General features: G+C 33.9%; 4 protein-coding genes and 2 pseudogenes across 5 annotated transcripts; 3 read left to right on the top strand and 3 right to left on the bottom strand.

The window, feature by feature from the left end:
• Positions 1 to 3,484: 3,484 nt before the first annotated feature.
• On the bottom strand, positions 3,485 to 4,663 carry LOC18025044 (annotated as a pseudogene).
• A 338-nt stretch (positions 4,664 to 5,001) lies between these two features.
• LOC112088849 (nucleolin 1) lies at positions 5,002 to 5,850 on the top strand. The gene is given in 3 exon segments (XM_024159157.1): positions 5,002 to 5,072; positions 5,190 to 5,603; positions 5,697 to 5,850. Coding segments are annotated over 3 exon segments (639 nt in total).
• Positions 5,851 to 6,990: 1,140 nt separating this feature from the next.
• Positions 6,991 to 10,435, bottom strand: LOC18025043. Its single transcript, XM_024159156.1, has 9 exons — positions 10,215 to 10,435; positions 9,817 to 9,952; positions 9,402 to 9,500; positions 9,081 to 9,181; positions 8,928 to 8,999; positions 8,697 to 8,787; positions 8,245 to 8,325; positions 8,053 to 8,115; positions 6,991 to 6,996 (listed from the first exon to the last, which is right to left on the bottom strand). The coding sequence occupies exons 1-9, from the start codon at positions 10,433 to 10,435 to the stop codon at positions 6,991 to 6,993; spliced, it is 870 nt and encodes a 289-aa protein (XP_024014924.1).
• A 7,077-nt stretch (positions 10,436 to 17,512) lies between these two features.
• LOC18025042 lies at positions 17,513 to 18,677 on the bottom strand (annotated as a pseudogene).
• Positions 18,678 to 18,878: 201 nt separating this feature from the next.
• On the top strand, positions 18,879 to 20,308 carry LOC18025041 (uncharacterized protein At4g14342). The gene is made up of 4 exons (XM_006405977.2): positions 18,879 to 18,970; positions 19,216 to 19,301; positions 19,405 to 19,528; positions 20,082 to 20,308. Exons 1-4 carry the CDS (start codon positions 18,965 to 18,967, stop codon positions 20,127 to 20,129), a joined length of 264 nt encoding a protein of 87 aa, XP_006406040.1. The 5' UTR covers positions 18,879 to 18,964; the 3' UTR covers positions 20,130 to 20,308.
• Positions 20,309 to 20,408: 100 nt separating this feature from the next.
• LOC18025119 (putative pentatricopeptide repeat-containing protein At3g23330) lies at positions 20,409 to 22,774 on the top strand. 2 transcript variants are annotated; one of them, XM_024159728.1, is made up of 3 exons: positions 20,552 to 20,819; positions 20,932 to 20,987; positions 21,030 to 22,774. In XM_024159728.1, exons 1-3 carry the CDS (start codon positions 20,665 to 20,667, stop codon positions 22,667 to 22,669), a joined length of 1,851 nt encoding a protein of 616 aa, XP_024015496.1. In that variant the 5' UTR covers positions 20,552 to 20,664; the 3' UTR covers positions 22,670 to 22,774. The 2 variants fall into 2 exon arrangements, with proteins under 2 accessions (XP_024015495.1, XP_024015496.1); XM_024159727.1 differs by having other exon boundaries at positions 20,409 to 22,774.
• The last annotated feature ends 684 nt before the right edge of the window (positions 22,775 to 23,458 follow it).

Below are 23,458 nucleotides of genomic sequence, written 5' to 3'. Positions count from 1 at the left end.
CTTCCTATTCCAGGAAGCTTCCTATTATGTAGTTGGTTTAGCCCTTGTTTGTACAGCAATGCAATGTTATCTCAAGTGTGTATCTTAATGAAAGCCAAGGATCTTATATGTAGACTTTTATGCAACGTAGAAACAAGGTTTGGAACATATGAAATTAAGGAACTGTTTGCTTTAAACAACTTTAAGATTTGAAGTTTCCTTGTCTAAACACTAACGGTAGATGCTTAATACAAATGCTTTTTCCTGGCTTTCGAATGGGGAAAAATGATATCAAATGGAGGCTGCTTTTATCACCCAAGTCATAACGAGTTGGTCTTGTGTAAACGCAGGAGTTTTAGTTCAAGAACAACAACACAATTTAACACAGAGTTTTTCTTTTAACTGAAATTTATTGCTAATAAATCTGTTAATAAACCTTACAAGTTTCTAACACGATTTATGACAGACTCAAGACACATCTTGATCTGCCGTCCTAGCTTTTTCCGTTTTTCGATCTGTACTTGATCTCAAAACTCCCCTAAAAAAATCTTTAACCCTTGATGCAGATCCTAATACCCGAATCCCTCACCCTTATGTTAAATGCTCTCTAGTAGTTGTGTTAAGCATATACATTGCTTCAACACGTCTACTTATACCTAGTAGACTATGCGGCTATACTCGCCGAAAACCCTACACCACAGCTTCCATTTTTGTCGCTTGGTGCATATTTCCTATTTCCTTAAACTTTTGCATGTTTAAGGAAATCTTCTATTTTTCCTGATCTGTTCCGCTATTCCTATCCAGCTTTGCTTTCTTTCCAAGACTCCCATTCCTACTCGTCCAGTTCAGCTACTCGTCCAGCTCCTCATTCCAAATGTTTCGCTTGTCACGTATTTCATGTCTGGGGTATTCCATCTTTCACTTCATCTGGTACAGCAACTGCTTAAAGCACAGCTACACCTTCAACCTACACACCTAAAATTTTGAAACATTTGATGAGGTAAACTAGTGATCCTATGAGAAAGATGGTTAAAATATATATAAATTAGTTAACTAAGTTGACTTGTCGTTAAACATTGCATGTTTTCTCTGTTGTAACCTTGTGTTGTGTTACTATTGCAACTGAGTTAAAGAAGAAGAGCGCAAAGCCAGAAGGCCATCAATTAGAACCCTTTTTGGTAAATGAATTTTTTTATCTAAACAATAATCATCTGTTTAAAATCTACTGTAAAACCTCTATAAATTAATAATGTCATGACCATGATATTTTATTAATTTATCGTGATATTAATTTAGAAACCAATTAATTTATTTATAAAATTAATAATTATTAATTTATAGATAAAATTTGTTTTCTGCCTATAATTGTCTAAAACGTTCTTTGGAATAATGTTATATTTTAAAATTTTAACAAATTTTATAATGTAAATTATGGTTAACAATCATAAATATCGCAATAAAATAGTTTTTAATACTATATTGGATTGTCTATGTAAAAATATATATGTTCATACGTTTAAAATTTATAAAAAGATTATGGCTATTATTCAAATATTGATGATAAAATTGAAAATAACACTACAATACATTTAAAAATGTTTACAGGTAACACTACAATATATTTAAAATTTACTGATTACACTACAATACATTTAAAATTTATAAAAGACCATGACTACTATCTGTATTATTGATGATAAAATTGAAGATAACACTACAATACATTTAAAAACATTTATAGGGTAAGAAAATCAATTATCATATCAAAAAATATTATAAATAATGTATATCGTAAACACCAATAAAAGCTACTGATATAATAATTAGAGAGATAAGATTCAAAGAGATTTCAACCTTAAGTAAAAACAAACATATTAGTCAAATTTTAGAATATTATAATTACATATATTTGCATAAATGTATATAATTATTAATTTATGTTTTTGTTGGGACCATATAATTACATAGGAGTTTCAAAACAATTATTATCTTATTATCTTATCGAATTTGATGGATTTTTATATTGACCCGACTTGGAACCAGCAAAAGTTATTAATTTATAATAATTATTAATTTATTGAGTATTAATTTATAGATGTTCTACTGTATTTACAAATAAGATGATGTTCTTGGTTTACTAAAAGACATTAAATAGCTAACATTATTACAATCTATTTCAATTCATTATCTCAGAATTGCTTGACACTATCATATATTTTAGCTCTCTCTAACAAGATTGTTAAAAAAAAGGCATTTGACAGAGGATGAACAGCGAGTGGCACCGCAAGTTACCAAGGAAGCTTCTTGAAACTCTTGCCACCACAGATCGAAGTTCCAGAGAAAGAACACAGTATCCAGCTCATCCGGGTGACAATGGCACAAGCCTAAAACAACCGAATAATTAATATTTAGTCCACTGCAAAACAAGTTAAGTAGACAGGTTAGTGCAATTTGATTATTCCATCTTTCATCATTCAGGCATATTTTTAAATTCAAAACAATTTTTAAAAAAAAATATTACTCCACGTTATTTAGTTCGCACTCGTTAATTCCTAGTTGAATACATATGCAGAACCAAGATTAAGCAGAAGCCACGACATAAAGCAGGATCTGTATTTTTGAATTGGAGTCTTCGAAGAGCTCTTGCGAACTCGCTGAAATAATAAGATAAGTGGTAAGATTTTGATCCTAATTTTGTTCCTCCATTATATATTGATTATACACATTTATCTGATTCCAAATTGACATGATTTGACAAAGGCGTGAGAAGGAATTTTTAACTGAAGTTATTGATGGTGTAGTGCCTGTACTGTCAAGTACTTCTAGAAGATCGAGTCATGGCCTGATCGGCAATCCATACCTATCTGATTCAGATAACTCGGCATTAATGTACATGTGAAGATTAATGTGCATTCGATCTTTATGACAATGATTATTACTCCTTGTGAAACTTGATTATGTAATATGTCAATGTCTTCAATGGCACTTAACAGTCAATCTAAACGTTCAAGATTATGTTGACTTCGTTGTCAAAAGACATTGGTACCTATTGTCAGCAAAAGGTAACCAACTGATAAAGACTTTTTAATATTTTGAACGAAAAAAAATTATTAATAAAAAAACATGAGCGAGATTCAAAAGTATTAAACACATTTGGTCCTTGAACTGATCAAAGCTCGTTGTAACTTGACAAAAAAAAAACCGTAAAAAGAAAATAAAACACTAAGCGAGAACACAAATGGTAGTGTTGTTGAAGTCTTTCACGTTACTCATTATAATATACATAACTCTATTTCCAATTAGTTGTCTGATGCTTTCATATAAAATTTCCAAAAGCTTTTCTTTTATTTCTTTTGACATAAAATGATTAGAATTGAAACAAGAGACGAGAGAGTACATTCAATCCTTCATCATAGTTGCATAGACCAAAAGAACACACGCAATTGGCAATAAAAAAAAAGATATTACCAAGAAAGAAGAACGCGTAAAATTTGTGACGCATTCATCAAACGATAGCAGCAAGAACCTTGACGAAATAATATCCTTTAGGAACCGTAAGCACATAATCATACCACTCAACTTTTCCCCAAATTATATGATTCTTGCGCCTTTCAAGCATAATTTCCGCACTCCAAATCATCTTCTCGCCACTAGAGGGAATATCCTCCTCCCACAAAACCGCCAACTTACCACCATAATCAGCCAATCTAACAAAATAACAAGGAGGTAACTTAGGTAGTCCTACCAAACCCATCAAATCTCTCCACTCTTTTGCGTTGGTGTCATACCATCTGATCGCGCTCTTGAAAGCAGAGTACAAAACATTCTCTATCTCGCAATAACAACGTAAAAACATATAATGACACATCCTTCGTTCAACCTGGTCCCATCTACCTTCCTTGGAATTGTAAGCAACCGCATTTTTGTCAGCTGCCAGGTGAAGCCTTCCGTCAGACTCAGCTACCATGTGATATCTTCCACCAGCCACCACGTGAAACTTTCCGTCAATACATGAACTTCTGGAGTGAGAAAAACTGCATTCTGTCATGCTGCAAGAAATGGGTGGCTCAGGATCCCAAGTTTTTGTTTTTGTGTCGAACACCTCGAACGAGTTCTTCTTGGCGTATATGCCAGAGCTTCCTGCCACATATATCTTTCCATCAATGAAGCTAGCAGAAAGTGAAGCCAGGCCCACCCGCATGCTTGGAGCCTCGTGCCACTTGTGAGACCGACAGTCCATAACCGAGACGCTAGAGGAGGTAAGGTCGTATCTGGAATTGGATCCGATGTTGTAGATATCAGAACCAACCGCCACAAGACTAGGAAAGTACGCACGAGGAGAATGAGGAATCGGGACTCTGGCCAAATAATACCCACTTGACTTCTTCTTCTTCATGCTGGTGTCATTGGTCATTATGGTTTGGTCAGGTTTCCAGCAGAGGGTAAACCAGTGAGTATCAGAATATGACGTTAAGCACACGTAGAGACAACTCTCGGTGTGGCCCTATAGTGACCGGGCCTTGTAAAGCTCCTGTGAAGCGACGAGAGATCCAAAGCTCTTGGAGACAAGGGAGAGAATCCGATAGTACGACCTTGACACACGTGCTAAGCAGCTCATTAGCAAATCATCTGGAAGTGATGGATTTGACGTTGGCTGCGGAGTCACCTCCTTCTTTTGCGACATTGACAAGAAGAAAATATTAGGTTAAGTTTTCGAATTTTCCAAAAACTTTTTATAAACAAAATGATTGTAATAGTGCTTTACTGCTTACCAGTTACCACTTTCCATTACGTGAATTTCCCTTTTTCTGACAAAAAAAAAAGAAATTTCCGTCTCAGTTGAAATAGATATTTATTTGGGGCCAAGCCCACGTTGCAATGCACACTCAGTTTCTAAAAAACCCCATGTCGATAAATTATGGAAATAAGAGTATGTATTATATTTTGTTCGGCTAAAGTTTTATACCCTGTGGTAAGAAATCTTCCTAGGGATATCGCCGCAGCTCTTTTGAACTTGACACCATGGACGAATCCGCCGACAAAGTGCTGGAAGTGAACAGTAGTGATGCAGCCACTCCAAAAAGAAAAAGACGGTAAGAAAAAAAAAAAAAAAAAAAAAAAAGACGGTAAGTTGATTGTTTGAGATTTGTATCTGTATAGATGTGTTTGTTCTTGTCACGTTGATATAATATTGCAAGTAACTTTGGTAGGATTAAACCTTTTTGTTCAAAAGAAAAAAACATTGGGAGGATTAAGGTTTAGGGATATGACATGTGGCTTCCTCGTGATGATGTCGAGAGCGCGTTGAGAAAGCACTTCTCTTCATGCGGAGAGATCACGGATGTCTATATTCCCACATCGGATAGTGCTCTCTATAGGTCTGGTTATATTTATTTTGTGGGATAAGGTGCAGTAGACAAGGCACTGCAACTTATTGGAAGCGATGTCGGAGGATGGACCGTCTCTGCTGAGGCTTGTCCGTTTCGTTCCAGTTCTGCTACCCTAATGGTTAGAGGATATGATCAAGAGCTTAGTGTTATTGATATCAAGAGCGCTTTGAGTAAACATTTCTCTTCATGTGGAGAGATCAGAGTCCATGTTCTCCGAGTCCAGGGTCAAGGGAGGTTTGTGGCTTCTTCCTCCTAAACTATTTTTCCTAACGTTCAGGTTATTTAAATGCTAGCCAAAAAGACCTTTGTCTTTGTTGATATATACAGTGCAGCTGTAGTGCGTCTTCAGGGAGAAGACGCAGTAGACAAGGCGCTGGAACGTAGTGTGATGGACATGGAAGGACGCAAACTAGTTACTAAGCTTGTTTGTGGAGAGCCAAAATCCACACTCCACAGGCGTCCTCGCTTCAGGCACCGTTAACAAAGTAAAACTTTTGTGGTTTATCTTAAGTGCTAAAGATGACTGCCGATTTGAAAGCTCTCTCTTGAAGTTCTTTGGTTTTTTTTTTCTTTCTTTTTTTGAACTTTGTGCTACAATGCAACTTTTAGGGAAGGATTATTGGGAGTTGGATTTATAAAGATTTTGGTTGATTTTTAAAATTATCAAATTTTCAAGAGTTTTGTTGGATTTGTAAAACTTACAAAGAGTTTTGTGGATTTAATAGTAAATTTGATATAACAGATTTTAAAAATCCAAGAGATATAGATAATATATTAAAAATCATGATTTATGAGTTAAATTGTAAATAACTATTGTTTCAATAACACTAGATTATAACATAATCATAGAATCATTAAAATACAAACTTTTTGAATAACAATAGATTTTGATTAGAAATTAGCAAACCAATAACAATGTATTTTTATAAACTGTTTACGAATAACAGTAGAATTTATTAAGAATGTAAAAATCTACAAACCAATAACCATAAAGTCTTAAACTTTAAAAATCTTCATAAATCAACCTTTCAATAACACCCTTTAATCTCTGTACTATTACTTATTATGCTTTTTCTTTTGTCTGGATGTTAAGTAAACTCGACATCTGCCTTCATTAATATTTACTCAAGTTTGATGTTAAAAGAAAAGGTTTTATACCCTGTTGTGCACCTGGAAAATATCATTTGATTGTATTTCTTAAAAAAGGTTACAGTTAAATATGTAAAAATCTGAAGTAAACAAACTTAATCTAAACTTAACTTATTAGTTTGACAAAACTTAAAAGCGATTAGGGGCTAAGGGGAAGGTGTTGGATATTGATTTAACCAAGATTGCTCTTTGGTTCAATCCGTTATTTTGTCATATATGCATTGGTTTTGGTTAGAGCTTAAATGATTAATTTTAAATGCAATAATATCTCGAGTTCAAAAATGCATTCTACTTTCCTATTCCGGAGCAATATGTGGTGTTTGGTCTTCTTGATCATTCAAACAACAATGAAACATAAATAATAAAATATAAATTTATATGATACACGGCTAACTAAGTATTGTATGATCTTGATCGACGAGATGACCATGAACATATACACATATGAGATATATATACCATGATGATAAAATCAGATCTATAAATACAAACAGAACATATAGAAGCTAAATTATAAACTAATATGAGGAGACACTTTATTCCAAAGTGTACATTTATTGTAAAACGTTTTTTTGGTTGAATACAGTTTTATATTCGAAACCAGTAGCAACCTCAACGTGCGTAAATAGATCGTGGTGGTTGGCAAGAGTGAACTGCCAATATGTATATGTGACAATGTACTCTTTTTCCCATTGCCAGTATTTGTATATTGTATATATATACATTCTTTTGTGGGTGAGTTTCTGATAGAAAAAAAAAAAAGTACTCCACAGAATGTGAACTAACTTGTGATAACAAATCATTGTTAATTTTATTATAATGGTAATAAATTAACAGAACTAACTTGTGATTTGCAACAAATTTGAAACGTAGGATTGACACGTTTTTGTTTAAGTGGGTTGTTTAGTTTCAAAAATAAAAATATTGAGAATCTTATATATATATATATATATATATATATATATACTAATAAAAGTTGAAGCTAAATGCTTCTAAAGATGTCCATATAAGATTCAAGATTGCAATTTTATTGGTCCACATCAGCATATAAAAATAATGAAAATTTACAAATTCTAATATTATTGTTGAAAAAAGAAATATAAAAAAATAAGGAAATTATGAATTAAATTTTCATTGGTCCACATCAACATTCCAAATTAAGAAAAGTTTACAAATTCTTATATTATTGTTGAATAAAAAAATTAAGAAAGTTTACAAATTTAATATAAAGAAAATTTTTAATATTGTTTTTATTGGTCCACTCAATATTGAAAATTAAAAAAATTCCAAATTCTATTATTGTTTTAAAAAATTATTAAAGATAAAAAAAAAATATATATAATTTATATTAATAATAAAACTAAAATAAATAGTATTAAAATAGGAAATTTTAAATTTAAATTAGAGGTGGAAACACATATTTAGAGACTCTTATATTAGTATCCAATTTTTTGTTTACTAGGAGTTCAAAGAAATAATGTACAGAAAAAATGAAACAATTTCTTCTATCTAAAGAGTCTATACGGATTCTCACATAGAAAAATGTTGGCAAGTAGTGTTCATCCGCGATGCAGTTCTTATTGCCCTCTATACCTGGCTGAAGAAAAAACAAGAACCGTACTGTTAATGTGTGGTTAATTTTCATAGATCTAGATAGTAACGCCTCCATAAAATTGAGAAAAGAAGGCAAAATAAACATCTATGTTGAGGTTTAGGTCATACTCACCCCACAGTAGTCCCGGAATTTGGAGTAGTATAGACTGTCTGCCATAGTTATGACAGCATGCTGACGCTTCATGGAGAACCACTGCACGGATATATAGATAATTGAGATGAAAACTTGTTGAAAGACTATGTCATGCCAAATATTGTACCCACACTTGATCAAAAAGCTTCCCAATAATGACGAATGGAACCAAATATGCAGATCAAATGTGTTAAATAAATTGAATGATATTAATAAAACTCCTTAAAACCAAGGAGGGAAAAATCTGGGTTTCAAAAAAAAATTCCAGTTCCTAAATACGAATGTAAGTTGGTGCATACATGTTATTAACTAGTCCACAGAGAGCAATGACACATAACTGTCTTAAGTATCTGACCCTTAGTATTTTTATCACGCATGTACTTTCAGAGTATGAGGCAAGAATAATACTGGACCAGGGTAATAGTTTTTACCTGTGCACCCTTTCGAAAATCTTCCTTTGGAATTTCCGGCAACATGTGATCCATATGCCTGCCGGTTCCATGTGGACCAGGATCGTCAAAGCTGAAGAGTAAGAGAAATTCGTATATTAGTATAGAGAAGTTGAGAGAAATTCGTATATTAGTATAGAGAAGTTGGGAAGAATCTGGCAACATGTGTAATTATAGTTCTGAAATCTCATCAACTTGAAAAAATGACTTTACCAGTCAACATAGCTGACGTTGCTGTACATCATATAGTTGTACATGTATTCAAAACTTCTAAGTGGCACACAACTGCAAAACCAAGAAATCGAGTTGGTTTGGACAACCTAAGAATAATCAGTGAGAAGAGAAGTAAAGTTACTGAGAGATTACCTATCAGAGAGTAAAACAAATTGCTGATTTTCAGGATCTCTAAGAGCATTGGTCAACAAACGTCTCTCGGCGTCAATCATTGAAATTCTACCCCAGACCACCTTCAGAAAACATGATATATGATTCACTTACCACAATCATGGAAACTATTACAGAAGCAAAAGAAATTCATGATACATCCACCAACTAAATGCAGTCATTCCAATCCTATAGTTTTTAACCGAAAAAAGATTCCAGACCTATAGTGTTTCTTATCATGATTCATGACATAGTGAGAAATGATATGATATCTAAAAATATAGACATCAGACAGAGACAGACCTCATCACTTCGAATTTCACGATTTACAAAGTAACGACTGGTGTGAACCGGCGTATCCTTTGATGCATGGATGTACACAGAAAATTTACCCTCATGACCCTGCGAGGAAGGATAAAAGCACAAAAACGTCAGTTAAAGAAATAAGTAGACGAAGGAATCACATAAACACAGAGATCCTAAATATATTGCAAGTGGTTCATAAGGCACATCTAAGTATTTTGCCGGCCTGAATATGCTGCGTTTAAGGATGTTAAACAATTTTTCAGACAAAGTCTAAAATTTTGAAGAATTGTCAAACAGCATAAACTTATAATGAGTTCATTGTACTTTCTATCATCAGCATCTTCTTAGCCAGAAGGAAACCACTGAGACAATTGATACGGGAAAAAAGAAGTTGGGAAGAGATGAAGTCTACCTGGAAAAAGAGGTCCCAGAGCTTTTCAAAAGGCAATGTACCCGGAGTTAAGAACATAAATGCAATTTTAGAACTCTTTTTTATAACACGAGGGGATCTTCTTGCTCGAGTGGTGCACCAAGAAGAGCAAGGTGATCTGCTTTGGTGATAACGGATCGCATGTATTCTGTGATGGTTAGTGTTCCTTTGGTGATCTTTTTCAGTTGCTGTTTGATTTGATTTTTGTGTCCACGAGAGGATTGGACGTAAGTTCGAGCCAATGTGGTCCAAACTTCACGAGCAGTGGTGGCACGAGCAACGAGCGGTTGGATCGGCAATGATAGTGTGCCCAGCAAGGCACTGTAGAGGAGACGGTCTTGACGATGCCAGGGAGCGAGTTGCGGGTTCGGCTGAGTTACGTTGTCTGTTGTGACGGTTGCCGGTGGCGTTTGATCGGTTTCTCCGATGAAGTGATGCAGTTCGTGTGCTTTGCTTCGAACAGAGCATACACTTGAAGCTTCCAGGTAAAGTAGTTCGACGAAGTGAGTTTGGTGATCCCGTTCATGTTGACAGAGATGAGCGAATCGCTAGGTGTCGTCTTGTTGTAGACAGGCACAAGTTGAGCATTGTCGTTGGCCATGGCTATGAAAACTTTGTTGTGAAAGAGAGCGGCTGAAAAATTTAGGGTTTATAGATCGATATGCTCTGATACCATGTAGAACTTGATTCTAATTGATTTATGAATAAGTAAATACATCATATATATATACACTTAGGCATTGCTTTATCTAGGGATAATGTAAATGTAAAATATACATAATGATATATACATGTATATCCTGATAGTTTTATCGCAATTCCCATGTTTCACTTTCTCAGGTGTCTCTTTGATCACACCACGATAAGTCTTGTGTGTCATTATGAAAATTTTCTCAAGCATTCTGTGTTCTTATAAGTGCTTAGTTTATTTTGATAAAGCTTTACCTTTCTTCCTCATTCCCATTTGTAATTCTTACTTTTTTTTTTCTGAATCTTTTTACTCAATCTTAAGGGTGGACACATCTTTGCCATCTATTCCCCCTTCTTCATATCAGTCACACATTTTTTCACTGTCAAAACATGTTAATTGTTTTTACCATTGTTTCTTTGTAGCTTTCGTGATATTCCTCATGGTTTGGAACTGATTTAGAATGAACTTATTCCATATCTCTGAAATCTAGCTGATCATATATTGATATATTTCTTAGGGTGTTGCCATTTTCTACTAGAACAACTCATTACTGTCATTTTAAGTCTCTAATTCTATTTGGCTATTTAAAGTTTATGGTTCGAAAAATGTTACTCAACTTCAATGTTATTCATTTCCTCAATAAACACCTATTCATTTTTGCTCTCATCTTGATTTGTCACACAAACTCTACATCATATGTTAAAGATCTACAAAATATTAAAAGTACTAACCAGAGGTCGATAACTCGACTGGAAATGTACTTTGGAGTAATCCAAGAAGTCATATGTTTGAGTGGTAGCTGGGACGGGTAAATTATTAGAGGCTGGCCCGGGCCTAAAGAGATGTACGAACCTTGACCCAGAACTTTCTAATTATCCAAAAAAAAGTACTAACAGACACAGTCACAAAGAGAGAAAAATAATAAAAAATTAGAAAATTTCATTATTGGATACATGATAATAAAACTAAAAAATTCTAAATTTTAAAAAAAATTATGAACAAAAGCCTAACTATACAAAACAATTCACACTCAACCACCAATACCATGTCGATTGAATCCACAAACTCCCATATTGATCTTTAAATTTATATCTCAATCTAATACATAGCTTTTTAAAGTGATATGCTGATAAATCATATCAACTAATATAAATTAGGGAACCCTATAAATTAATAGCATTATCAGTATGAAGTATATAAAGGTTAGAATCTAATTTATTAGCGATTCTAGTGTTATTCAATTTATTGATTCTATTAAATGTTCGTGTTATTCAGTTTTGTTGCAGCATATATGTTATTGTCATTTAATTAATGGAATTTAAATAAAAATATAACGAGCCGATTCTGAACATTTTTGTTGTTATTTTGATAGAATTCATTAAAATTCCAACAAAAATTCTAAATTACTCTAAAATTAATTGATTTTAAATTCATCTGCATATCTTAAATTCAAGCATCCAATACTCCCACCTAAGTATAGAACATGATATAAAAATTAGAAAATTAAAAGCAAATTAGATGTAGACGACATGGTATAATAAGCAAAACAAAAAATGAACTTACACAAATGTAAATGATCTCAAATCGATCACGCTAGGGCTTCGAAATAAACAGAAAAAAACAAACAAAAGCAATAAAAATAAACCCGCATGCTTTAGAGTAAAACGGGCTTTAGGGTTTCAGAGTAAACATAATTTCAAAAAGAAGAACAAAACCGATCAGAAAAATAAAACAACGTTTTTTATTGACCTATTTACAACAAATTAGTTAACTTGCCCGCGCCTGGCGCGGACTGATTTGGTTTTTTTTTATTATACATTTTGTTGTTTGTAGACGATTGTGATAACATAAGAAAATAGAATAGAAAAATGCATGTTAATATCAAAATAATTTTGTTTAAATTGTTTCAAGATCTTTTGGTCATTGCTCTACGTATTTTCGACATGATTTATTTGTGTTATTCAGAGTTTATTTTTCTGTGTTTAAATTCTTTTGATATGTATTATGTTTGGTGTTTTAGGTATTTTTTTTTTGTCATAGGATAATGATAGGGAGTATTATGTGTTTTTCTAAAGTTTTGGATGTTTTTTGTTTTCTTTGTTTATTGTATCTTTATTGTTTGTGCATGGTTGTTTTTATAATTTCTTGTAGACTATTTTTAATCAAATGAAAGATAATATGTAGTATAACACTCCTGAATAATAGTGAAGTTAAGCACATTAACAAAAAATATTGAACTAAAACAGAGTAATTTTTAGTTTGTGTATTGTGAATAATTGATTTTGATATGAATATAAAATTAAAATTAACTATAAATTTAATCATAAAATCGTTTTAAATAACTTTGTAAATAGTATTGAAATAATCTTTCAATGCAGTTTGATATTTTACTCCAAAAAATATTTGCTTATTTAAAAAAATATAGTCTATACATTTTGAAAATATATCAAATAATATGTTGTATCTCTTAAATACTCGCCAAACACATATTTAGAGACTCTTATATTAGTATCCAACACTAGTAACTAATTTGATAAAGTAGACTTCATTTTGAAAATGTAGACTTCATTCGTTGCAGATAGCTAGCTTCATTCTGATGCTAGTGTATTCCTTCATCCAAATCGAAATCATTCAAATTCCTATAGGGTACTTCATTTCAAATGTGCTTAGCTTCCGCATAGTCTAGTCCTAAATCATGAATGAGCATGTCACTAAGAACAGTCTAAAAGCACATAGTCAACTATCATTGATTCATGTTCACCATTTTCTTTAAAACGTATTTTGTTTTGAAAACTGTTTTTGAAAAACTTTAAAGAAAATGCAAAAGTGTAGATAATGCAAGATTCATGAAAGAAAAGTGGTTAGAAATGGATGAAATCCTCCCCCAGACTTAAATCACACTGTCCTAAGTGTGAAACAAGTCGAGATTAGATGAGAAAAATGCATAGATATATCGAATTTGGTAAGCCAAGGAAAACTTACCTGGATCCGAGATGCTCATCGAGATGGACCGGATCCATTCGGGAAGATGCGGGAAAGTGGTAAGTGGTGATGGGAGGTGGTGGAAAGTGATGAATGAGGTGGAGTTGGATTTGGTGAGGTGGGATGGATGAAGTGGGTGGTTTGGGGTTGGGGGTCGTCTGAACGACCATTGGCCGCGGTCCGGGCTCATGCGACCACGGTGAAACTATGCTTGGCCACGGCCACAAAGGCGCGGCCAAGGTCGATGCTTGCTTGGCCGCGGTCTGAACTCATGCGACCGCGGGTGCTTAAATGCGGCATGTTCCTACTTCTCCTTGGTTCCGGCTGGGCCGAGCAGTCAGAGACCATCCTTCTTTTTGGTTTTTTCGGTTTTTATTTTTATTTTTTTTGACTTTTTTTTGTTTATAAGAAACACCTCAAACTAAGAAAAAGAAAAATATCAATAGAAAAAGAAAGAAAAATCCTAAAGAAAACAATACATAAATGGGTTACCTCCCATTAAGCGCTTCTGTTTTAAGTCGTTTAGCTCGACTTGGTGTAGGACGTGACTTAGTCCAATGAAGAATACTTCGTCCTAAGACAAGCCTTTTTTCGAAATCTCTTTGTTTTGCTTAGCAGGTTCTTCATCAATCCAAAGTTCTTCTTCAAACTCTTCTGTTGCAGGTCATTTTCCTGCTTCGCTGTTGTACGGGACAGCTTCTATGAAGACATCTTTGTCGATATTAACAAATGAGATCCTCCGGTTTGGCCAGTCCATGATGGCTTCGGAAATTGCTAGAAAAGACCATCCAAGAATCACTGGATGTGTTGCGTCTCTTGTTTCGACAATATAGAAGCCGACAGGAACAATGCAATGTCCTATTCTCAGAGGAATGTCATGGGCTACTCCTTTAGGTGTTGCGTTGGGCTATGATAATTTTTATTTTTTTCTGTCTGTGCAACCATTTCAAAAAAAACAAAAAAACAAAAAATAGAGTTAGGTTTCAATAAAAAATGAATCATTACGACGTAAAATAACCAACTTGACTAAACTATTTTTTAACTATAACGAAAAGAGATATAAACAAAGTCATTACAAGCTATTTTAATATTGAAAAATAGATCGTAAAATTTTCCAAAGCTTGGCCACCGAATTTGAGAAGAATGATAAATTTCAAGCAATCCAAGAAACATGTCAAGTGATTGATATTTGACACTTTTGAAAAAAACGAAGCACTGAAAATAGAGAAAGAGGTTCGTCATCACAACGAAGCAGACAGAGGTATCCGATAGAGATTTTTGAAATAACATGACATCTGATGTGGTTTTAACAACTTAACCTTAACCACAAAGTTAACTGACCAAACAGCATCTGAATACATTCGGTAAGCCTCAAAACAAGGAGAAAATACCAAAATCATGACACTTTTGAAAAACAAAACACTGAAAATAGAGAAAGAGATTCCATTATTAAGACGAAGACTGCGGTATCTGAGGAAGATTTTGAAATAACATGACATTTGATGGGGTTTTAACAACTTCGTGTTAACCACAAAGGTAACAATTAGCTGACCAAGCAGCATCCGAATATATTCGGTAAGCCTCAAAACAAAGAGGAGATGCAAAAAAGTTAAAGCTATATGTCTATAAAAATGTCCACATATGATTTAGAAGTTCAATTTTATTGGTCCACATCAATATTTAAAATTAAAAAAATTTCCAAAATTTGATATTATATTGTTAACAAAAAAATAAATTTATAAAAAAAATAAAAATTTTAGCTATATGCCTCTAAGGACATCCACATAAAATTTAAAATATCAATTTTATTAGGGTAAATCAATAACTAAAATTAAAAAAGTTTCTAAATTATAAAATTACATTAATAATACAAGATAATATAAAAAAATAATTAATTAAAACTATTCTATTATAATTAACAGTTAAAGCTATATTTTTCAAGGCATCCACATCGGCATTTTAAAATTAAATTTTATTTCATATATATCAAAATTTTAAATTTTTTTAAAAAAATTCTCATTCTATTATTATGGCTAAGAAAATAATTTAAACAATAAAGAAATCTCTATTAACAAAATAAAACAACATGATATTAAAATCTCCATTATCATTGTTTAACTTACAAATTTAATTTATTATCTATAAAAATATATGCTACTTATACAAGTTTAGGTTACTTGATTTTAAAGCTTTTCACGTAGAATTAAAATAACTAATAATTATAATTTTTATTAATTTAATTTTTGTCACATATGAAAATATATTTCCACATAATCTCATGTAATATATTATGCAAAAATGATCAAAAAATTATATTTTGTATCTTCGAGTTCTAATTGCAATGATTAATGTAGAATCTTAAAAAAATATCAATTATTTAGATATAAAATAATATGCAATCAATTAAAGAAGTAAAGTTAATTTTAACGTTGGTTTCTGTTTTCTTATAAAACTGATATAAAAAGAATAAAATTGAAGATGATAAAAAATATTTTCATTCATTAGAGAAGAAAAATATATTAATTTTTATTGATTTTTCTTGTCAATACTATTTTTATTAAATAGTTATTGATTATTTTGTTATAATTTTTAGTAATCTTTTTTAGTATACTAACCTACAAACATTAGAAACATTTAAAATATTTATATGAGTTGAAATTATAAAAAATAAAAATAATACTTACTATAACACAAAAAACAACACATATATTAATATGTGGAGTTATTTGGTGGTTTAAACATAATTTAAAGGTGACAATAAGTTTATGAAATTTATTTTAATATATAACAAAAAATTAATTAAATAGTTTATGAAGTGTAATTAAATGCTATCAAGTATAATTTATACTCATTAGAACAGTAAAATAAGGAGATTTTTTTTTTGTCTTTTTTGCCTGTCAATAAAAACATATTTAAAATTTATCACACACACTGTGTTACACGATAAAAGTTTGGTATTTACCAATTTAAGATAAAATTGACAAAAATTTATATTGAATTGATCGATATTTGTGATTTGAAATTAATTTCAAATTGTATTTTGTATTTATTTACTGTCTTAGTTTAAAATATATGAAATCAAAAAATTGTGTTTATTAGTTTATTTTTTAATCTAGAATAAATCAAAAATTTGTATCGACTAAACTAGCTAAAGAAAGAGAATAATTTTTAATTTTATCATTTTTTTATAATAAACATACATAATAAGGATAAGGATGCAAGTGATGAAAAAAAAAAGAACTTATTTCCTTGATTATAAGTGATGTATAATACTTTATCTTCGTGTTAATATTACTTAAGTACTATTTAATTAGTTTGTCACATTTTAGGTTGGTTTTAGTATATAAAATGTTAAGAGTACAACAAAATAATATGTTTTGTAAGTCGTACATATATTGGTTCAAACAAGATCATTGAAATCTCAAAATCTATATATAAATTCTGAGATTAAAACTGAATTATTTTTGATAAATTTTATTACAACAAATTAAGATTTAAATAAGTATAATTTCTTAAATATGATTTTAATCAATATAATAGCATTAAAAAACTACCACGCGTAGCGTAGACGCAAAATCTAGTATAATTAATAAAAATGAAGCTGTGATTTGAAAAATGCTTTAAGTGGTTACGCTTGAAGATATCGTAGAAGATAATGCGATTCTCTTTAGATGGATAATAAGGACGCGAATCTTGCGATCACATGGCTACTGCTGAGCTTAATCTATTTCAAATCATTGTTTCAGAATCGCTTGATGTATCATATGATTTAACTTTTATAACAAGATCGTAATAAAAAAAACATTTGACAGAGGATGAATCAGCGAGTGGCACCGCAAGTTATACCAACGAAGCTTCTTGAAACTCTTACCCCAGAAGCTTTGGTCACGTAGAACACACACATCAATATTACCAAGAAGAAAAATAAAAACATGATCAAACCACTCAACTTTTCAAACCGGAAGAATATGATCATATATAGTTAAAAGCCTTGTGAGGCATTCATTAAACGGTAGCAGCAAGAGCGTATTCTTTAGGAACTGTAAGCACATGATCAAACCACTCAACTTTTCCACAAATTTCAAAACTGTTGTCCCAAATTTCATAACTGATGCGCCTTGCAAGCATAATTTCCGCACACCAAATCATCCTCTGGCTACTAGAGGGCAAATTATTTTCCCACAAAACAGCCAACTTACCACCATAATCAGCCAATATAATAAAATCACAAGAAGGTAACTTAGGTAGTCCTACCAAACCCATCAAATCTCTCCACTCTTCTGCCTTGGTGTCATACCATCTGATTGCTCCCTCGGAAACACAGTACAAAACATCCTCTATCTCACAATAGCAATCTGAAAACAAATCACGTCTCTTCCTTATCGCAACCCAGTCCCATTTACCTTCCATGGAATCGTAAGCAACCGCGCTTACGCCACCACAAAACTTTCTTTCAGCCGCCACGTGAAACTTTCCGTCAATACATGCGCTTCTCGAGTGATGAAAACTACAAGATGTGTCGCAGCAAGGAAGGGGCAGCTCAGGATCCCAAGTTTTTGTTTCCGTTTCTAACACTTCGAATATGTTATAACACATCAATGAATAACCATGTCTTCCAGCTACATATATCTTTCCATCAATACCTCTAGCAGAAAGTGACGTTAACTCCACAGGAATGCTTGGAGCCTCGTGCCACGTGTGAGACCGACAGTCCATAACCGAGACGCTAGAGGATGGCTTAAGGTCGTATCTGGTTTTGCATCCGATGTTGTAGATATCAGAACCAACAGCCACAAGACACGAAAAGTAGGCAGGAGGATAATGAAGAATCGGGACTCTAGCCAAAACATATTCACTTGACTTCTTCTCCAAGCTAGTGTCATTGTTAATTAGGGTTTTATCAGGTTTCCGACAGAGCGTGAACCAGTGAGTGTCATAATGAGACCCTAAGCACAAGTAGAGACAACTCTCATCTTTTCCTAGAAGTGACCTAGCCTTGTAAAGCTCCGGTGAAGCGAGGAGAGATCAAAACTTCTTGGAGACCAAAGAGAGTGTCGGATAGTACAACCTTGACACGCGTGCGATGCAGCTCTTTTAGCAAATCATCAGGAAGCGATGGATTTGACGTCGGCGGCGAGGAACCTTCCTTCTTCACCGTCAGTGACGACATTGACGGAGCTAACGAAAACGAAATCGCATTAGGTTAAAGTTTACAAATTTCCAAAAGTTTTTTTACAACCATAATCATAAAACCATTACGTAAAAAAAAAAAAACTTAGTCCTAGATCTTTTATATGGGCCCAGGCCCATTTGCAAAGGCCGGCCTATTTCTCAAGAGGTTTTTAACCCATGTGACGCTACATATTGCGGAATCGAAGTGAAGCAGAAGCGACGGATCTGTTTCTTTTTTGAACTGGAATCATCAAAGAGCGCTTGCGAATTCTTTGAAACAGAAAGATGCAGGTATGTTTTCTCCAATTCGAAACCCTAGCTTTTCTTCTATCCTCCATAATTGAAACTGTGGATATCGCTAGGAGGAAAAACCCTATTCTATTTACCTTTTTTCTACCGAACGATGTCGAACATGAATTAAACTCAAAATCTTGAATGATTTCGCCTTAGTTCTTATAAAGATTAGGTTTTTAGCATCAGATAGTTTAAAGTACTAATCTTTTGAATATTTTTTTGTGTTTGTGGGGTATGTGCAGGCGAGTGATAGGTTTAACATCAACTCTCAGCTTGAGCATCTTCAAGCTAAATATGTTGGTACAGGGCATGCTGATTTGAGCAGATTGTGAGTTCTTGTGTCTTCACTTTTTTTATTCCTGCACTAGTTTTATTTCTTTCAGGCTTCTAAATTGTGGACTAACTTGGAATGTCTATTGTATGTTGTCTAGTGAATGGGCTGTGAACATTCAGCGTGATAGTTATGCTTCGTACATCGGTCACTACCCGATGCTTGCCTACTTTGCAATCGCTGAGAACGAATCCATTGGCCGAGAACGCTACAACTTCATGCAGGTTTGCTTTCTCTTTCTCTGGAACTTATCTTACATCTGTTAATTTTCTTGTAAAGAATCATATTGCAAATTTTAAACGTGTTATTGTGTGTTTATTTGGTTCTTGTGTCTTGTACCTGTACTAACTGAAAGGACAGGACAAGCTGCATCTCAGGGTTTAGATTCTGATTATAGGTTTAGCTGATGATGGTTGTTTTAAACGTTTATGATATGTTTAGTTATCTTCTGGATCTTCTATACAAGATTGTGTCTCTGCATCATCTATAGTTTGCTTCATAGCTTCTATCTAAGTTTATGCGTCTCTAGAAGGGATAACGGCTATAGATATCGGTTTATGTGTTACAATCAGTTGAAAAAGGATTATTAGTTCATGGTCTCACCAAAGTTTACTAGTTTAATTTAGAGGTCTAGAACTTGTAATAAATTTGACATCCGCAAGGTGCATTTCATCTTCTCCATATATCCTCTCTACAAGCTCATATTTGATTCAGAATAATGACAAGCTCATGTTTTCCCCCTTTGGCTTTTCTAACTTCAAAAATCGTATTTTGCAGAAAATGCTTTTACCTTGTGGCCTTCCTCCAGAAAGAGAAGATGACTAAAGAGCTTGCAAGTGTTGTGGCAAATGGAATCAGAACAACATTTGATCTTTCTACTCTCCTAGGAACTCTCTCTCATGAATTGTTGTTGTATTGAACCTATAAAAGCCTCTCTTAACTCTCTTATTGTGTAAAGACCTTTGTTTTTCATACAATGAAAAATCACTTTGCTTTTACGATAATGAAACTCCTATTGTTCAATCTCACCACTTTTACAAATTTGAAAGTTATATAAAAGTTGGAGTTGGACAAAAAAAAAAATCAAACCTTTGAGCTTCCTAGGTGAATCAGTGAGGAGAAAGAAACCCATTTTAGTTCGTAAGATGAGTTCATCAAAAACCCTAATCAAAACCCTGATCAAGAATCCCACTCGCATCAGATCTAAATACCAAGCCAAGCAGCTTCACGCACAGTTTCTCAGGACCCAATCTCTCTCTCACACATCTGCTTCCATTGTGATCTCCATCTACACCAACCTTAAGCTCTTGCACGAAGCGTTGCTTCTTTTCCACACGCTCGAGTCTCCACCTGTTCTCGCATGGAAGTCAGTCATCAGATGCTTCACCGACCAGTCGCTCTTCTCTCGCGCATTGGCTTCGTTCGTCGAAATGCGAGCTTCTGGGAGATGCCCAGATCACAACGTTTTCCCTTCTGTCCTGAAATCGTGTACGATGATGACGGATTTGAGATTGGGTGAGTCTGTCCATGGCTGTATTCTTAGACTTGGCATGGATTGCGATTTGTATACTTGCAATGCGCTCATGAATATGTACGCTAAGCTTCTGGGTATGAGTTCGAAGATTAGTGTAGGTAAAGTGTTCGACGAAATGCCACAAAGAAACTCCATTTCTGAAGACGTTGGTGATAATGGAAAAAGTTCAAATTTTCAGAGCTGTAGCGAAGATTTAGAGGTTGAAACTTGCGTTAATGGATCTTCAGTGAATGCTCCAAGTTCTTTGCCTTCAGGAATAGATAGTGTGAGGAAAGTTTTTGAATTGATGCCTAGAAAAGATGTAGTGTCCTGGAACACTATCATTGCAGGGTATGCACAAAGTGGAATGTATGAAAACGCTTTGAGATTGGTTAGGGAGATGGGAAGTAATGACTTAAGCCCTGATGCTTTCACCTTGTCCAGTGTTCTTCCGATATTTTCAGAGTATGTGGATGTTATCAAGGGAAAAGAGATTCATGGGTATGTGATTAGGAAAGGCATTGATGCTGATGTATATATCGGGAGTAGCTTGGTTGATATGTATGCAAAAAGTGCTCGGATTGAAGACTCGGAAAGAGTGTTTTCTCATCTGTCTTGTCGGGATAGTATCTCGTGGAACTCGCTTGTAGCCGGGTATGTACAGAACGGTAGGTATAACGAGGCTGTGAGATTATTCAGGCAAATGGTAAACGCAAAGGTTAGGCCAGGACCTGTGGCGTTCTCGAGTGTTTTGCCTGCTTGTGCTCACTTATCCACCTTGACCCTGGGGAAGCAACTTCACGGATATGTGTTAAGGGGTGGCTATAGCGATAACATATTTATAGCTAGTGCACTTGTGGATATGTACTCGAAATGCGGAAATATTAAGGCTGCTCGGAAGATTTTCGACAGGATGAATTTGCACGACGAAGTATCATGGACAGCTATCATAATGGGGCATGCGTTACATGGTCATGGGCGTGAAGCGATTTCTTTGTTTGAAGAGATGAAACTGCAAGGAGTGAAACCGAATCATGTGGCGTTTGTTGCTGTACTAACTGCTTGTAGTCACGTTGGGTTGGTAGAGGAGGCGTGGGGATATTTCAATAGCATGAGTAAGGTTTATGGTTTGAACCATGAGTTAGAACATTACGCAGCTGTAGCTGATCTTCTAGGTCGTGCAGGGAGACTGGAAGAAGCATACGATTTCATATCAAACATGCGTGTTGAACCTACGGGTAGCGTCTGGTCTACATTATTGTCTTCTTGCAGTGTTCACAAGAATCTTGAGCTAGCCGAGAAGGTTGCAGAGAAGATATTCGCTGTTGATTCTGATAACATGGGAGCTTATGTTCTGATGTGCAATATGTATGCTTCTAATGGGAGATGGAAACAGATGGCGAAGCTGAGATTGAGAATGAGGAGAAAAGGAATGCGAAAGAAGCCAGCTTGTAGCTGGATCGAATTCAATAACAAGACTCATGGGTTTGTTTCAGGAGATAGATCGCATCCGAGTATGGACAGGATCAATGAGTTTCTTGAAGCTGTAATGGAGCAGATGGAGAAAGAAGGGTATGTTGCAGACACAAGCGGGGTGCTTCACGATGTAGACGAGGAGCATAAAAGAGAGCTTTTGTATGGACACAGCGAGAGATTGGCTGTTGCTTTTGGTATCATCAACACAGAGCCTGGCACGACGATTAGGGTCACTAAGAACATAAGAATATGCACGGATTGTCATGTGGCGATCAAGTTTATTTCGAAGATCACGGAAAGAGAGATTATCGTTAGGGATAATAGCAGATTCCACCATTTCAACCGTGGAAGCTGTTCTTGTGGAGACTATTGGTAATGGAAAGTGTAAAAGTTTTTGACTTGGTTTGTTCAAAGCCAGAAGACGTCGCATAGGGGACCTGTTTCATTACACTGATTCTAGTGTTAGACAAGGAAATGTGAAAACGATATCTATGTAGTTTCAAATCAAATTTTTGTTTTCTATACAAGGATCTAATCTTCTATACGGATTTATTTGATAGTATAGGTAGAAAATATATTTTAATCAATTATGTGGATATAAATTAAAGGACGTTGCTCAAATGCAAAGTCGATTTTACATGGTTTTTGTAATTATTTGACAAACAATAAATGGAATGTTTGGACATAAATATATATGATCTGTTGTGTAAACGGCAACAACAGACAGAAGCTGACCTTACATTCACATTATTTATCATTGGATTCATTGCCCATTGTCCATAGCCATAGGATCCTTTTTGGTCACAACCAAAATTCATTTTTTTTTATGTAGTGATCGTCGACTAATCATTAATTCATTATAATATTATAATATATGTTCATAAATATATATATATATATATATATATATAATCTCTTATTTTTCTTCTAAAGTAGAGTATGGATCGGTTAGTTACTTAACGCAGTAACAATAGTGATAAGAGATGAGGATAACGATGATTTCTTGACGGTTTAATGATATTTATAGCGTCAAGCTTTTGTTATTATTGCACCAACTCTTTACTAACTCGTTTTATTGTAAGGTCGATTTGTGATGGAATTGATTGTCCATGCTTCATATTTTTGGCGCCATTCTTGCAATTATTGTTTGCTCTTTGCTATTTTT

The sequence above is a fragment of the Eutrema salsugineum genome, unplaced genomic scaffold (genome assembly GCF_000478725.1).
Source record: "Eutrema salsugineum unplaced genomic scaffold, Eutsalg1_0 scaffold_13, whole genome shotgun sequence".
NCBI classification, from domain to species: Eukaryota; Viridiplantae; Streptophyta; class Magnoliopsida; order Brassicales; family Brassicaceae; genus Eutrema; species Eutrema salsugineum.
Note: the sequence above shows the minus strand (reverse complement) of the source record. Positions and strands in the feature narration are given on the sequence as shown.